This window comes from Amblyomma mixtum, chromosome 3, assembly GCF_055824585.1.
Source record: "Amblyomma mixtum isolate Tamu chromosome 3, ASM5582458v1, whole genome shotgun sequence".
Taxonomy (NCBI): Eukaryota; Metazoa; Arthropoda; class Arachnida; order Ixodida; family Ixodidae; genus Amblyomma; species Amblyomma mixtum.
Window position 1 is genome coordinate 222,954,367 of NC_143014.1, and position 16,371 is coordinate 222,970,737.

Here is a 16,371-nt window from a genome sequence, read left to right on the forward strand (position 1 = left end):
GCTTTTGTTAGAGACACAGTGTGTATCATAGCACTGCCACTTCCTGTACAGTTAAAACCTTTTGTACATGAGCGCTGCGCTAGAGCATGCGGCCGCTCCATGCATGCTTAGTACCTCTTGTCCATGAGTGTTGTGGGGTTGTAACATCTAATCTCTGGCCATCTCACCCACTCATTCCTCTCAGTGTGTAGGACCTTACCCCTGAGAGCACTGAATTTTCGAGTCGAATAGCATCGCTTACGAGCTCAGCTGGAGGACATTCACGCAGGAATTTGCAGGCGTGTCCGCTCTCGCTTCCCAATAGTACCCTTCAAAGAATGGGCGCCCAAGCTTTCTTTGCCACCTTTGCTGCCTTTTTTTTTTTTTTAATTTTTGAGGTCGGTTTCATTTCAGCGCCTGGTGTATGTTTTTATTTCTATGTGTGCAATGAATTATGCACTACGAATGTGCATAAACTGCAGCATTTCTTAGTAAATATATAGTACCCTTCTGTGGTAAATTTTATTTGTTGTTTTAATTTTGGGGGCATTGCTTAGCTCCTAGGGATCATTTGATAATAAGCCAATCTCCCTGAGTGTGTTTTTTGGGCAGATGTGAACACTGATTAATTATTATTACACTGCATGCGATGCAGTGCTTCAAACACTAGTCATTTTCTAAATCAGATGCTCCTTTTTTTATTAGACGGTGTGAATGTGAAAGTTTTTATCATGTGGAATTATATTTTATAGGGCCAGGAACATCAGAATTCTCTTGTTTTTTGATGTGGTTTTAGATTCGAAGCTTGGCTCAAATACACTATCGCCCAGATTTGCTTCTTGAGTCTAGAGAGCAAGTAAACAAGTCGTACAGACTTTGCTCACAACACTTCACGCCAGAATGCTTCACAAGTACGAAGCGCAGACAGCAAGTGCACAGAGCAGTACCTTCTGTGAGGGTGTGTGATAAGTGCCTCCAAGCCTCAGTCCAACCAGGTGCACACGGTTCTTAGTCCTGTAAATTCGTTCCAGCCTTGAGCACATAACTGTGCTGACCTTTTGTTACACATTTTTTTGAGCAGCCACCAGGAGAAGGTGAGGGTTACTTGTTCTGAAAAAAAAAAAAAAAAATGCATTTTCAAAATGAGATGGATGAAAACAAGGTGTTCAGCAAGCATATTGCAACAATTTCCAGTTACCTCAGGCTGCGTCTTAATCCTGACCTGCATGTTTTGTTTGTTTTTTTCTTTTAGGCTCTACCTACCTACCCTGCAGTGCCTTATGCACATTTTCGGGAGCATAGTAAGCACACAACAGAGCAGTATGTGTAAAAAAGCTTGACTGAACATTTATTGAGGCTGATATGTTTTTTCTGGAACTAACTAAGTGTGCTTTGATGGTCCAGCACCACCTGTAACAGAATCTGTGTAATGCCCCCTATGTAATGCCCGAAAGGGCCCCCAAGGTAAATAAATGAAATCTGTTGGCTCAGCCTGCACTCTCATTGCTGAATAATACAACAGCACTGGTGAGGCAGGCAGCTACACCTTGGTGGCACTGTATTCAGGTTGTTAATGTCGCGGGAAGGATTGGTTGTTTGTAGGTGATTGCTCCCCCCAAGGCATTTATGTGAACAAACTGTCTCGGGTGAGCAGTCTACCGGTGAATTGTAAGGCATGAACACGACCACCATCATCAAATGGTCGTTTGGTTGTGGCTATTGCTTTGATGCTTTGCAGTCATTCAACATAAATGTAAACAAAGCTTACTATTGATTTCCATGTAGTGCGCAAGGCATGTATTTACTTTACATTTTTCCATCGCAGCTGTATGCAGTGGTGTCGCAGTTCTTAATTCACTGCGGCATTGCATCGCAGCACCTCTTGCTCAGTGCCACTTGGACAGCCAGAGAAAAGAGTCTCACAACAGGTAACTAGTGTGTAGCTTGTGTTCATTATTTGGTATTCATTTTTTGTAATGGTACCATGTATGTAAATTGAGGTTTGTCATTTTTTACAGGTGGCATGGAGGAGCAGCAGGGGAGCCCATCACCACCCTCAGTGGCTCAAGAAGGGGATCCTTCCAGTCTTTCTTGGTAAGGCATGCTTTACTTTGAAGTATTGTTCACACTGTCTTAGTCCTATTTCAACATACAGAGGACAGACACATTAACTCCTTTCTTACCGCGAAAGAATGACCGATTTTGAGTGTTTTAAAATAAAAATTATTTCTTCAAGAAATGCTAAATGCACTGCCTATTGTAATACATCAAACTGTAGCTCATTGACTGTACTTCCAAATGAAAAAAATGCCAGATTTTTGTGTGCAAAACATTGAAAATCTATTGGTTAAATATACTGGTAACACAAGAAAAGCATGCAAGCAAAACAGAAATAAGCCGCTGCACTGTGCCAGAAATTGATTACAAAAAAAAAAAAAAAATTTATATATGCAAAATGTTGCATATGTTCTTTGCTACCATTCTTGCGATTTTAGCTGCGTACATAATACACTGCACTTTCCGTGGCCTTTCAAATTAGGCAGTATAACTGCTGTGACAGCAGAAAAAGCAGTCGCGTGAGGACATGAAATGGGGGTAGATGTGGGATGTGCTGCACATTACACTTGTTCTGAGTTCTGTTCTTAGCACGATAGCATTATAGGCGCCATTCACCGGAAAAATCCAGTGTTGGTGTTGTCGCCACCAGCGTTTTGAGCGGAAAAATCACGAGTATGGCTCTGTCAGGTGGTCCCCAGAGAGCACCTTAGGAGGCAGGTGGCCACCTAGGTCACGTGACCTTGCGTCTTCTTCACAACTCCCCCCCCGGATAGTGAGCAAACTGTCCACCGTGGCAGGCAGCAGTTAAATTAAAGGGAAACTGCATAGGTTTTAGAAATTGACGAGCAAGAGGTCAAATATGAGAAACTTGCAGGTAAAGCATGCAAAGTCCTTTTGGGCTAGCATTTGAAATGGTGACATAGTTGCCGATTAAAATCGCGACAGCCTTCAAGCTTTTCCACAGCACCGAGGGGAGGGGGGGGGGGGGGGGGGCATGATGACATCATTGAAGGTACCGGTACATTTCCAACGCATAAACGTTTGCTTTGATGAAAAAAACAAAACCAATGCCACCGAAGCCAAAGCTCGCCGAGCGTTGTTTGGCAGCATCCAACAAGGCTTGGCCGGGTGTGGCTGACTGCAGCGGTAATTTGAAATCTTACTTTCCGTGACGTCACACTGAATTTCCGTGCACTGCTTCGTTGCTTTGAGGAGAAGCACAAAATTTAATCGTCGATTACGTCACTATTTTAAATGCTAGCCAAAAACACTTGGCATGCTTTACGTACAGCCTGTATAGATTTGAACCTTTGAATATCATGGAATTCTCAAAAAGTGGTGCAGTTGCCCTTTATTGATTGGTTGCTCGGGAAGAGTAACCAGGGCTACACAAGGCCCACCGCTGCAGCACTGTGCCAGGAGAGATATGATGGTTCCCAGGGTTCTATGAATGTAGGGAATGGCCATCTGCGTATATGGGAAATAACCATTACGCTATCGCGTCGTACCCTTAAGGCCGAGCTTAAGTGTCCCCTTCAATTTTTTCCAATTATTTTTTTTTTTACAGCAGAGCTTTCAGTTCCTACCTTTTTACATTTTATTTATTATTTTTTTGTTGTTGTTGATAGTGAATGGGTTCTAGCAGTGAAAAGGGGGCGTGGCCTTCCTTGACATCATCATAAGCAAAAATCTTCTGGTGCATTTGGTAAAATATCCGAGTAGTATGTTTCAAAGACCCTAAAGCACGAATTAAAGCCACTCTCATCATTTACAAATCAAGCGTACTGCATAAAATACACAGCGTAAATGGCAAAACGAAACTCACGAGCATGCGCTGATGCCACGGGCTTCTGAGATGAAGTCTCGCAGTTGAAACTGAAATCCAACCATTTCACGTGGTTGTCTAACTCACCACTACTGCTCCTTAATAGTAACTGTAGTAGTAACTGTAGTAGTAACTCTAGCTGGGTATAACAAGAGAACTGTTTTGTTGGCCTCCAAGCAGTGGCATCAACTGGAGTTTGACCCCCCTGTTTCCGTCTGGGGGTCTTCTGCACAGTCCGCCAGGTTTGCTTGCCACTTGGGGTGCTGCCATCTGTGGTAGCTCCCCTTTCTTAAGAGGTTTGGGCTCAACAGGTCCATGCGTTCTGCCCTCCTGCAAACATGTCCATTTCTTGGGGTGCTTGCGTCCTGCAGGGGTGGCAAGTGTCTTGCTGTACGTCTTGTTGGTCCTCTGTCCAAGGCCCTCGGTTGTGGTGTTGGCTGTGTCACTATGCCACGTGATGCAGCCCCAGTGAAGATGCGTACAGGTGTACCCGGTGGTAAGCGCCCTCGGCTCCGTGCCTTGTGCTGGGTGCCGTTAGGTTACTTTTCCTCGGGCTCTGTAGGCTTCATTTCTGAATTTGCTGTTGTTCCGCTTGGGGGTTAGCATTCTCGAGGTGGTTGGTACTGTGGTGTCCAGGTGACAGCCCATTAAGAGTTCTCCTGGTGAAAACCCTTCCATGCCAGGTGTGTCCCTGTAAGCAAGCAGCACTTTGTGTACGTTAGAAGACTTCCTCAGAACTGCACAGCCCTGTCAGCCATAACGTTGCCCTGTGCATAGTAAGGGCTTGAGGCCGTGTATGTGGCTTCCCAGCGATGCACTAGTTCTGTGAACTCTGCAGAAGTGAACTGCTGGCCGTTATTTGTGCGGATTGTCTGTGGAACACCGAGCCGTGCAAATATTGGTTCCAAGACTAGGGCTATGTCTTTTGTAGTTGTCCTCTGCAGCTGTTCCAGCTCACAGAATCGGGAGTAGTAGTCAACTACTACGACATACTCCTTCTCCTCCAGCATGATGAGATCAGTGCCGAGTGTGTCCAAATGGTGTGTTGGCAATGGGGTTAGGAGCAGCGGTTCTGTTTCTGGCTTTCTGTGCTCTCTGCAAGTTGGACGTCTTTCCATGTAGTCTTCAATGTGCTTTCCTGTGCTTGGCCACAATACTTATTCTCTCCTCTATTCATTAAAGTATTTCTCTCTCTTTCTCTCATACTCATTCTTTTGCCCTCACTCAGCACCAAGTTACGCCCAAGTGGCCTGCAGGGAGTTTTTCCAGAACTTCTGCCCTGATGTCTGGCAGGATGATTATTCTGTCGCCTTTGAAGAGCAGACCGTTAACTAGGTAAATTTCGCTCACCACCTCGACATAGCATTTCAGGTTTGGTGACAGCCCAAGCGTGGTTGGCCATGACATAGTGCAGAAGGCGGCTACCCTGGAGAGTGTTTCGTCTGACTGGATGCTTGCCTTGATTCTGTTCAGCATTTGGTTTAAAAGCAGGGAGCTGTTCAAGTGCCAATTCTTCACTCTCACACTGCAGTCTCGAGATTTCTTTCTTCTTTGTCAACTGGTTTCCCAGACGGCTTCCGATAAAGAAGATCAGCTGTGTACAGCTTGTTGCTAGGAGTGTAGGACATGGTGTAGTCAATCTACAACAGACATATCCTGAAATGTTGAAGGCGAGGGCTTAACTCGTCAAGTCGTTTGGTCGTCAGTAGCGGTACTAAAGGCTTGTGGTCCGTTTCCACGTGAAAGGTTGATCCTAGCAGGTATTTGCGGAAATGTTTGCAAGCCCATGTGACTGCCAGTGCCTTCTTTTCGATTTGGGCATATCTTTGTTCTGTCTGTGTGAGGAAGCGCAATGCATATGCCACAGGTAGGAGCTTTTCGTGTGACTGCTGTGGCAGTACAGCCCCAAGACAGTATGAGGAAGCCTCCACTAACACTGTGTGAAGCAGCCGAACGTCATAGTGAGTGAGGATCGGCGTCCTGCTTAAAGCTTGCTTGAGTTTGTCAAAACTCTGCTGTTGAGCTGGACCCCAGTGCCATTCGGCGTCTTGGTGGAGCAAGTCTCTGAGAGGCTTCATAAAGTCTGCTGGGTCTGGGAGAAATTTTGCGAGATGGTTTGCAGAGCCCAACAAAGACCTGACTTCTGATGCATCAAGTGGTGGGTCGAGCTGGGTTATGCCCTGACTTTTTTTGGGTCAGTGCTGACACCCGTTGCAAATACGACGCTCCCTAGGAATGTTACTTCCGTTTGGCGAAAGGAGCACTTGTCGATGTTGAGGGTAACACCTGCATCTTCCAGCTTCCTCAGCACCAGCCATAGGTTGTGTCGGGTTCCTCAGTTGTCTTTCCTGAGACAGTGATGTCATCTTGCTGACAACTTGCACCATCTTGTCCTTCGAGCATGCGGAGCATTTCTCGTTGATGGAACTCTGGTGCTGTGGATGTTCCAAAGGGAAACCTCAGGAATCGGAACCTCCCGACTGGTGTGATGAAGGTCATGTATTCGTAAAAGTCCTTGACCGAAGAAACCTGCCAGTACCCTGCTCGCGCATCCAGGCGGCTGAAAACAGTTGCACCTGCTAGTTTTGCGAGACACTCATCCACTGTAGGCATAAGCACATGTTCACATATTATTTATTGGTTGAGTTGGCCATAGTCTATGCAGATGCGCAGCTCGTTGTTTTTTTTACGTGCGACAACCATTGGCAAACCACTCGGTTGCCTGCTCAATCTTCTGGATGACTCCCATGTCCTCCATCATTTTTAGCTCATTCTTCACAAGTGGGAGCAGTGGAAGTGGCACGCGCTCAGGATAGGTGACTGCATATGGCTTGGCATCATTTTTGACTTTCATGCTGTACTCAGTCTTCATTAATCCAGGCCCAGATGTTAGCTTTGGATAAGACGGCAAAAAGTCCAGGACATCGGTTGCTTGTGTGTGAGTTTCAACTAACTCGAAAGGGCGTTGGAGAAATCCGAGTGATTCTGTAGCTGGTCGACTAAGCAGCGCTCTTAATCCTTAGATGATGAAGACTGCTTCTTGGATTTCAGCGTTGTGCCAGGCGACTGTTTCATCGATGTAGCCTACAGTGGCTATCGCTGTCTCACCTGGGCCTATCAATGGCTGTTGCGTTGCCTTGGTGGGTCCCATGCAGTCACATCCGCGCTAGTTTCGGCCTTGAAAGTGGAAGGCAACTTGTTCACAGTAGCCGTAATCCGCCACGGCGTGTTTACCGCCACTCTTATTTGGCCTAAATGTAGCTCTTCAAGTGTCGGGTGCTCAAGGTCCCGTCCTTCGGCTTCGACAGGCACACAGGCCTCTTCGCCCACAATGGTTGCATGTCTTGTTTGCCACGGGGCACTGTGTCGTCGTGTGATCACACACACCACCATACCACTTACAGCGCTCATCTCCACTCATGCTTATGCATTGCAGGCAAAACCTTCGCTTCATTCCGGCGAGTTTTGGTATTTGTCTGGCCGCATACTTCTCCCACATCAAGAGCAGACTGTTCGATGGAGTGGATTTTCCTGGGTTGCAGTTTTACGCTCGCTGAATTGCGGGCAGCTCTGATCACTTTCTCGAGAGTGAGTTCGGCGTCAAGTTGCAGGCTCTCGCTGAGTTTTGCATCTCGCAAGTCTACCATGAGCCTGTCCCGAATCATTTCATCTTTGAGAGTTTCGTAGTTGCATTTTTCGGCCATCTTGAACAGCTTGGTCGTGAACACATTGACGTTTTTATGCTACTCTTGTTTCCGAGAGTTGAATCGCACTCTCTCATAAATGACATTCTTTCGGGGTAGAAAATGCTTTTCAAACGCACTCACCACAGCGGCGTGTCAAGGCATCTGTTCTTCAGTGAATTTCAAGGCAGTGAGCATGTCTTCCGCTTCTTCACCGATGGCATAGAGTAATTCATTGATTTGCATCTTCTGGTCCTGGCCCGTCAGACCAGAGATGAGGCGTTAGTGTTCCCACCTGCGGTGCTGTCGTGTCCAATGTTCAGGCTTGCTGAAATCGAACCTTGTCGCCAATTCCACGATGAGGGGGTTGAACACCATTCTCGGAGTGCCACTTGCACACAGTTCCTCTCCGCTAACGTAGGCGGTGTGTGGCTGCTTATGTTAGGCTAGCTGTCCTCGGGGTGTCGCGCTGTGTTGGTCATCCCACCGCTTCCATCACATTGTAACTGTAGCTGCTATGACAAGAGAACTGTGTATTGGCCTCCAAAGAATGGCATCAACTTGAGCTTCGTCCCCCTTGTCTCCATCTGGGGGTCTTCTGCACGGTCTGCCAGGTTTGCTTGCCGCTTGGAGCACTGCCATCAGTGACGCCCATAACACTTATTAACATACCTAATCATCTGCGTGCGCAGTATTTTGGTGTCAATATGAGACCTATCTGGTTTTTGAAGGTACCTCATCTAAGAGAACGTTCTCCAAACACCACAGCTGTAATTAGCCAAGTGCAGCAATTTCAACACAACATTTGCTAGCCTGGGGTAGCCTACAGTAGCATTGTACCAACAGTTCATGACTTCAACACTTTTGCTTGCAGGGCTGGCTTCCATGCAGGTACTGCATTTAACAAAGAATTCTTCAGAAAGTACTGGAGCAGTTCCTGAATGCGGAAATAAATTGGGTTTTGCCTGGTTTTTCAAAAACGTTGTTTGGAGTGAAAAATTCGGTAAAATCAGGTTTCATACGAACACAAAGAAACCTGTATATTAGTGTCCGGCATCGCTTGCACCCGGCGGGCCGGTGCCACTTCAAACATGGGAGGACTGGGAGACCTCACTACACTCCATGGACCCGGCAAGACAAAAGGCCGTTGCCAGCCGCACAGCGTCATGGACCTTTTAGGCATGAACGTTTCAGTGTGGTTGGGTCATGCGGGGACCCAGGGGCCTGGGAGGCCCAAATTCCTCTGCACAATAAAGTTTTTCTCTCTCTCTCTTCTCTCTCTCTTGAATAAGTTAAACAGTGGTGGCAAGATGTACTCTTAACTGTATTCTAGAGGCCCGTGTACTGTGCGATGTCAGTGCACGTTAAAGAACCCCAGGTGGTCGACATTTCCGGAGCCCTCCACTACGGCGTCTCTCATAGCCTTAGTAGTAGCTTTGGGACGTAAAACCCCATAAACCAACCAACTATCTTAACTTAGTGAAATATGTTTCTTCAAAATAGCGATCGGGTCTTAGGGACCATATAATAGTTATGTTTTTTGAGGTACACCACTGAAAATGACAGCAGTGCTTGGGGTCGTCAAAAAATCAATTGATATGGTCTTGTGTTGGAATACTACACCTGAGTTAAACTGACAGAAAACACATTAGCCGCCGCGGTGGCTCAGCGGTTATGGTGCTCGGCTGCTGACCCGAAAGACGCGGGTTCGATCCCGGCCGCGGTGGCTGGAATTTCTTTGGAGGAGAAATTCTAGAGGCCCGTGTACTGTGCGATGTCAGTGCACGTTAAAGAACCCCAGGTGGTCGAAATTTCCGGAGCCCTCCACTACGGCGTCTCTCATAGCCTTAGTCGCTTTGGGACGTTAAACCCCATAAACTAACTAAACTAGAAAACACATTACTGCATTGCACTTGCAGATATTCCATGCTTTGTTAGTCAAAAATGCTGAACGATATTCTTGCTTTGGATAGCGAAATGTGCTTAAGAAAATGAACGCAATAGATATGAGTACCTACTGGAAATGCTACTCAGATGAAAAATTCTGTTCTGTACAAGACCTGCGCTCACAAGATTTTGAGAATACATGTTATACAGTCAAACCCACTTGTAACAATACTGATTGTAACAATATATCGGATATAACAATGGTCAGTCACCGCACTGTCAGCTATACCATGTGTTCTATTGTAAACTAAGACGCTTATAGCAGTGCTGTTGGAGCACATTGACGCAAGAGGCGCCCGTGTGCTGTGCAATATCAGTGCACGTTAAAGATCCCCAGGTGGTCGAAATTATTCCAGAGACCTCCACTACGGCACCTCTTTCTCTCTTTCTTCTTTCACTTCTACCTTCCTCCCTTCCCTTACGGTGCGGTTCAGGTGTCTGCCGAGATATGAGAGACAGATACTGTGCCATTTACTTTCCTCAAAAACCAATTTACCAAACCAATTTTATAACTGTTAAATCTGGTCATTGGGTGTCAACCATAAAATAAACAAAAACATGGAAGCACTACAACTGCACCAGCTAAACCACACTTACAACACCAAAGCACTTGCATTTAGAGCCAACCAGTGGACTTGGCCAGCGTAGCGACGCCGAAAAAGCGAAAGAATCCATGACCATGCATTTGGAGACACCGGCACTGGGCGCTCTGAGTATGGCTTTTTGTCGCGGCAACACAGGCAGGAGAAACGACAGATGCGTTCCCCTGTGCAAAAGGCCCATGCAGAAAAGAAAGTAGGGAGCCTTGGCGGAGCAGTGCAATGTTAACGCTTCTGAGGGATGCAATGCTCGCAGAAATGAAGCACACTGGCCCGTTTTTCTTTGTTTTTGCATTCTGCGCTATGTTTGGCACCGACAGCGCATGCGTTGTCCCATCTTCCCCTGTTCTTCACTAACTTGGCCACGATCCCCGCTTCGCAGATTTCACTTGTCCCAAGGGCAGGCGTCACCGCTTCAGGCGAGCTGCTGCGTTGCTGCATTGGCCACGTGCACCATGTGTACTCCCAGTCATTTGGTGCAGTGCACGTGCATTGCCAGCATTCTTCTTCTCTTGTCAGCTGTCACTGTACCCTTGGTTCAACGAGTTCCCTGGATTTCCCATAAGAATCGCTCCCGTAAAGCGGGCTTGATGTCAGCAACGCAGAGGCGCACGAAGCTCCTACCGGTGCACTGATGGCAGTGCGACGGTGCTTTGGTCATCGATGAACGGTGATGATTGCGGTGTGTTGAGTCAAAGAATTCTTGCATGCTGAGAATGCAGTCATGACAAATAGAGACCTCACTGACAAGGCGATCATGGCAGCTGTCATCGGTGCGGAGAACAATAAACAAGAACCCTTGCAAGCTGTGGTATAATAGTAAACGCTCGTAATTCGATGTACATTACTTGGAAGTCCGGATGATTCCAACTACCAGCACAGTCCTGTCCAACGCCCATGTAAGTCTATGGCGTCGTACGCTCGTTAATTCAGACATTACGGGTCTTGCACCGGTTAATTCGAACGGGGCTCCTGAAGGGAGGCTGCGCACAGGTATGAGTGGCGCGGCGAGTGTTCAATGAAATAGCCCCGTTCAAACCTGAATTTTATGCTGCAGGGTCATTTGTGCATCTGAGACATGCGTACAACGCCAGGCATGACTTCAAATGCACGGCCTCACCTCAAAATCAGTCGGACTGCATTGTTTCGGTTTCATTTTTCTGAGCTTCGCGCAGGCCTGTATCAGCCAGGTAACTGAGCTCAGCTGCGCACCATTTTGAGTGCTGATTAGCACGGTCACATTCATCCACGTGGTTCTTTCTCTGGTTCTTCCAGTGCACCGAAACTGCGCGCTCGCCGCGTGTCGTTCGCCGTTTGTGCATTGAAGCCTCCTCACACACGACACTGCCACTTGTGAGAGGTGTGACGCAGTAGTGGTGGAGCTCCAGCGCTACCGCGTCGCACCGTCAAGATAGTCTGGGAGGCCCCTACCACTTTTGAGCAGCTCTGCTTCAACGCTCCTGATAGTGTGCATGCAATAAAGCATCTATTAAGTGAAAAAAAAAAAAAAAAAACATTGTCGCTTCGTTTTCATCTTAAAAGCAAGCAACCATTGTCCAGTCTTTCACCAAGCAAATATATCGTAATGCAATCGGTTCTTGTTAGCTTTTCAAGATCATTCAATAATTTGAACATTTTGCTGGTCCCCTGACATTCGAATTAACGAGCTTTTACAGGCATCAGAACAATCAAATCCCTCCGGGTCCTTCCTGTCAATAAATGCTCTAAAGTTTGTCATCTTTGCTTTTTTTCTGCACAACCCGGTTATAAAAATAATCGGTTGTAACAATGGTATTTCATACATGGCACTTCAGTATTGTTATAAGTGGGTTTGACTGTACAGTTCTCTATTGTGAAGCATTGTACATTGTAAATTGTTAGCAAATCATAGTAATCATGGGCAGCATTATACTCGAATTTGTACAGTTAACAGCAGTATTAGTACTGTCTATAGCAAGGAATTGTAATAAAATGGTAGATTGATGGTGATGGTGTAGAAGAATAAACTAGAAGGAATGAAGGAGAGCAGAGTGTAACATAAGACAAGCAAAGCAGAGTCTAAATTCCGCACTTTCATGTCAGAAAAACATGCAAAGGTTGGCAAAAAAAAGATTAAATACCAAATGGTGTCCTATCATATTCATAAATTTTCAGATATTCCATTTGTGTTTTTTTTTTCTGAAATGAATTTTATGAGCATGAATGCTTCTTTGTGTGTTAACTTTGATTTCCCTCTCCCACTGTAAAGAGTGTATTTCTTTGCTTTGAACTGAGAATTTTTTGTGAGGTTACATTAGCATTTCTTTTTTTTTTTTCAGCTGTTCCGGGTTCCAGCGGATATCATTGCACCAGGGAGCCTGAGACCAGTGCAGCCACTTTCCCAGCTACACCGAAGAGGACTGGCAAAGAAACAAAAATAGGGCACGGCACGCACAAAAAGACGCATCAAAAAATTAGTGTCGCAAAGTGACAATTACCGAAAAGCTTTAGAGCGAATCAGAGAAGGCACCTGACAATGCATAACGCACCAGGAGGCACTAAACTAGAGGAGCTGCATCTACCAAGAGTCCTGTTTGAATTGGTAAAAGCTCAGATCAGGCTACATTCATTCCCGAAATCTAAAAAGCACTGGTCCAAAGAAGTGAAGAAATCCGGCCTCAATTCGTTTTTCCATTCGCCAGTAGCATATCGCTTCCTTAGGGAAGAGTTTCATTTGCGGTGTGTGAGGACACTGAAGCGCTGGTTGCAAGAAATCCCAATGGCACCTGGTATCCATTAAATTAATTAGCAAAATATTGGCCACTACAGGATAAAGCATGTTGTATTGTGTTTGATGAAATAGCCCTCAAAAGAAATGTAATGTATGATCCATCAAAAGATGATGGAAATTCAAGGACTTCTAATATGGCAAACAGTGCACTTGTTATGGTAGTGTCTGGGATATCTAGAAGTTGGATGCAGTCAATAGCCTTTGCAGTGTCCCACAACTCAACACCTGCTCTTGCTATTAAAAAGCTGTTTTTGGAAGTAATTCGGCAGCTTCAAACAAAAGGTCTTTTAGTAATAGTAATATGTGACCAGCACTCCAACAAAGTCAGTTTGTTGAAAATGCTTATCTGTTCCATACATGAACCGTATTTTATTGTGAACAGCCACAAAATATGCTTTATGTTCAATATCCCACACCTTTTCAAACATGCTAGACACAATCTGAGTAAGCATACACTCACAATTGGCTCTGAAGTTGTTGACTGGGCCCACATCGAAACCCTCTACCAAAAAACTCACAGCACAGATCCGCTGCTGCTACTGTTGTGGACAGACCTAAAAGAAGATTTGATCCTCAATAACCTTTTCACATGGCGAGATAGAGCATGGGTATGTCAAAGTAGAGAGCTGTAGATGAATTGTGATCACATGGAGTTCTTTGATTGTGGCTGCTACAGATGGGATCCAGTCCTGCCACCTCAGGGTCGACAGTTGTGTGCTATAATCAATGAACCACAAAAACCGGATCGTGGAAAAGGTCAGCTAGATTTTAGCAACATGATTATTGCCTTAGATGTTTCCCATGGCATCCAGTCTTGTACGTAATTGGTGAATTTATGATTGTTGCCTCTGCTGCATTATTTGCTTTGTGGTTGTTAGTTGCTGTGATGAACAGTTGGCATTCCTGAATCTTTGTCAACCTGAACCCTGTTATCGTCATGCACTTATAATAACAATATTAATGGATATGAGGAAGAGTGCAGTAATTTTCTGAACCAGAAGCGCGCCTTGAAGGAAGGGATGCAAATTGCTACGCGAGAAGAAAGACAAAGACTGGTGATAGTGGAAGGCCCTACATCACATTTGATTTCAACCAGCTGGAGTTTTTCACAATTGCTAAACGAGTGAGTTGGTAATACATTCTTGAGGGTAACAGCGCAGAAGGCAGGGACAAAACGAGGATCGCAGGACAGCACTTGTCCTGTGTTCCTCCGTCTTTTGTCCCAGTCTTTTGCACTGTTACCGCCCCGCTGTGCTGGCTCAGTGGTTACGGCTCTCGGCTGCTGGCCCGAAAGACGCCGGTTCGATCCCGGACGCGGCGGTCGAATTTCGATGGAGGCGAAATTCTAGAGGCCCGTGTACTGTGCGATGTCAGTGCACGTTAAAAACCCCAGGTGGTCGAAATTTCCAGAGCCCTTCACTACGGCGTCCCTCATAGCTTGAGTCACTTTGGGACATTAAACCCCAATAAACCAAACTTTTGTGCTGTTAGCCTCAAGAATGGAATTTTTTAATGAGCTCTGGCATTGTGCAATACCTGGATGCTTTATTTATATCAAAATCATGGAAGTAGGTCTGTTGAGGAAAAATTAATGAGTAATATTCAGTATCTCCGGGAAGAAAGAAAGCCAAAGAGGGGTGTATGTAGAAGGAGGAATTAGGCTGATATGTTCATAGGACAGAGCTCTAGTTTCTTCATTTTGTATTTACAAATGCATGTGTGTTTACCATGTGTGTTTTGTGTTTTGCATGTGTGCAAATGCATGTGTGTTTTGTGTTTACCCACGCCTATAAAATTTGTGATAGTGACATCCAGTCAATTGAGCTTTATGTACACTCTCTATCCAATGTTCACTTCTTTTGATGTACCCCTCGCAAGCTTGCATTTGATTGTGTCATCACCATCAGTTTAGTTGCATCACTCGACAGCAGAGCAATCTCTCCCGAAGAACTGCAGGTGATCCTGCTGTATGCCAGCTCTGCTCACATTGCTTCAGCTGGTGTTCACAGTCATCACTGCACTTGGCCGCCCGCAGTTAATTTTCTTTCTTTTAAATTTCATGGGGAAGAAAGTGGTGCTTACTGCGGCCGAGGCTACAGATATATGGTTCTTCCAAAGGTGTTCTTAGTGCTCTTTGAATTTTTTTTTTTTTTTCAATTTATTGCTTGATTGATCCCTTTGTCAAATCATTTCATGTATACATCCACACTTGTGACAACCTTGCATTCGTACATGTATTTCAAGACTGGCACTGGACATTCTGGATGTGTAAGGCTGTGTAAAAAAATGTTTATTTTAGTAAAGCCTCATTTATACAGAACTTTTTGTGTGCTGTGCTGTTGCTTTGCTAGCTTGCGCTCCAATCGGACGCGCAGCTCAAAGCGTGCAACATGAGCTGCCATATTAAAAAACAAGACCGAATACGGATGTTGGGTGAGTGCTCCGGACAACAGGAAGTGTAATGCTCGACCAGTTTGTTGCTATAACATATTTGCCATGAATCAGTCAAGCAGCAGAAAGTGCGGCTAGTGCAAGAGCAACTGGTGATGCCAGCCCTGAGCGATGCAAGCAAAATAAGCCAATCCAAGCCATTAAATACAGCTGCGAGAGAAACTGTTGATACCAGCCCTGGGCGATGCAAGCAGCTGTATTTAATTGCTTGGATTGGCTTATTGTGTGGCTCCGAGACTAGCATCAGTGCAGTTTCAGTCTTCAAAAAGATTTGAAGTTTTAGTGTGCCCTAGGTTTATACAGTATGCGAGTAACTTTTTTTACAACTGTCAGTTATTAACTATAGTCTTTAAAGGAGTAAAGGGTAATGTGAGTCAGTGCAAAAAAACACTTTGTTAACCTGAATGCTTTCCTCTGACCAACTAGGTGCTTCTGCTGCCGCCAGCGTTTTTTCGGCCCCACTTCATTCATCTATGGAAGTGTCCCACCGCTGGCTGCGGCGCATTTAGTGCCTTATTTTATGTGTAGTTTGAGTGTAAAAAATTTTGCATTTGCTAGCCTTGACAGTTAGCCAAGGTGATTTTTTCTGCGGAAATTTTTCTTCATGAACTGCTTTCCTTTTAAGGCTGCCAGTTTTCGTTTGAACTTATTGAAATGTGAGCAGGGCAAAGCAGAATAATTTGCCATGAAATCCCCTTTCTGGTTAACTATCGTGTTATGCCTTCTTATACTTAATGGTTTTTGCTTCATGATTCCTTTCAGTGGAGTTTGCAGGTCGTTTCTTTTTTTTTTAGAAGAAGCACCCATGCATGCTAAAAGAGAGCAATATTCGAAAACAGAAATGGTTTGCTGACGGCGTTGATGAAGTCTTCGTCTGCCCCAAAGCAGGTGAGGCTAGAAGGTTCTGTAGGAAAAGAGTGTCCACCCTTTCAAAGCAGCAGTTGGACTTTGCTATAACAACGTTTGTCATAGGGTCTTTCCATAGCTTCTCCGTTACGTAACACCGGGATTTTATTGGCCTCCTGTGAACTTTAACTTGGCAGCAAGGTGCTCTCCCGC

At 45.4% G+C, this 16,371-nt stretch overlaps 2 protein-coding genes and 1 pseudogene across 6 annotated transcripts in view; 2 read left to right on the top strand and 1 right to left on the bottom strand.

The window, feature by feature from the left end:
* LOC149353816 (uncharacterized) overlaps positions 1-15,181 on the top strand; it is a 44,208-nt gene extending 29,027 nt beyond the window's left edge. Inside the window, exons 4-6 of one of the 4 annotated variants that reach the window (XM_089582846.1) lie at positions 1,805-1,907; positions 1,980-2,073; positions 12,410-15,181. In XM_089582846.1, the coding sequence (XP_089438972.1) occupies positions 1,805-1,907; positions 1,980-2,073; positions 12,410-12,452 (240 nt within the window). In that variant the 3' untranslated portion in view covers positions 12,453-15,181. Of the gene's footprint in view, positions 1-1,804; positions 1,908-1,979; positions 2,074-8,419; positions 8,818-12,409 lie in introns of those variants that run through there. The other 3 variants (XM_089582847.1, XM_089582844.1, XM_089582845.1) reach the window with 3 other exon arrangements.
* The window catches only part of LOC149353817 (sodium-coupled monocarboxylate transporter 1-like), an 81,534-nt gene that overhangs the window by 8,421 nt on the left and 56,742 nt on the right, over positions 1-16,371 (bottom strand). Inside the window, exon 9 of the mRNA XM_089582841.1 lies at positions 927-1,089. Coding sequence (XP_089438967.1) covers positions 962-1,089 — 128 coding nt within the window. The 3' untranslated portion in view covers positions 927-961. The remainder of the gene's footprint in view (positions 1-926; positions 1,090-16,371) is intronic.
* On the top strand, positions 12,527-15,181 carry LOC149353818 (uncharacterized; annotated as a pseudogene). Its single transcript, XR_016291058.1, has 2 exons — positions 12,527-13,469; positions 13,538-15,181. The product of XR_016291058.1 is annotated as an uncharacterized LOC149353818 (transcript).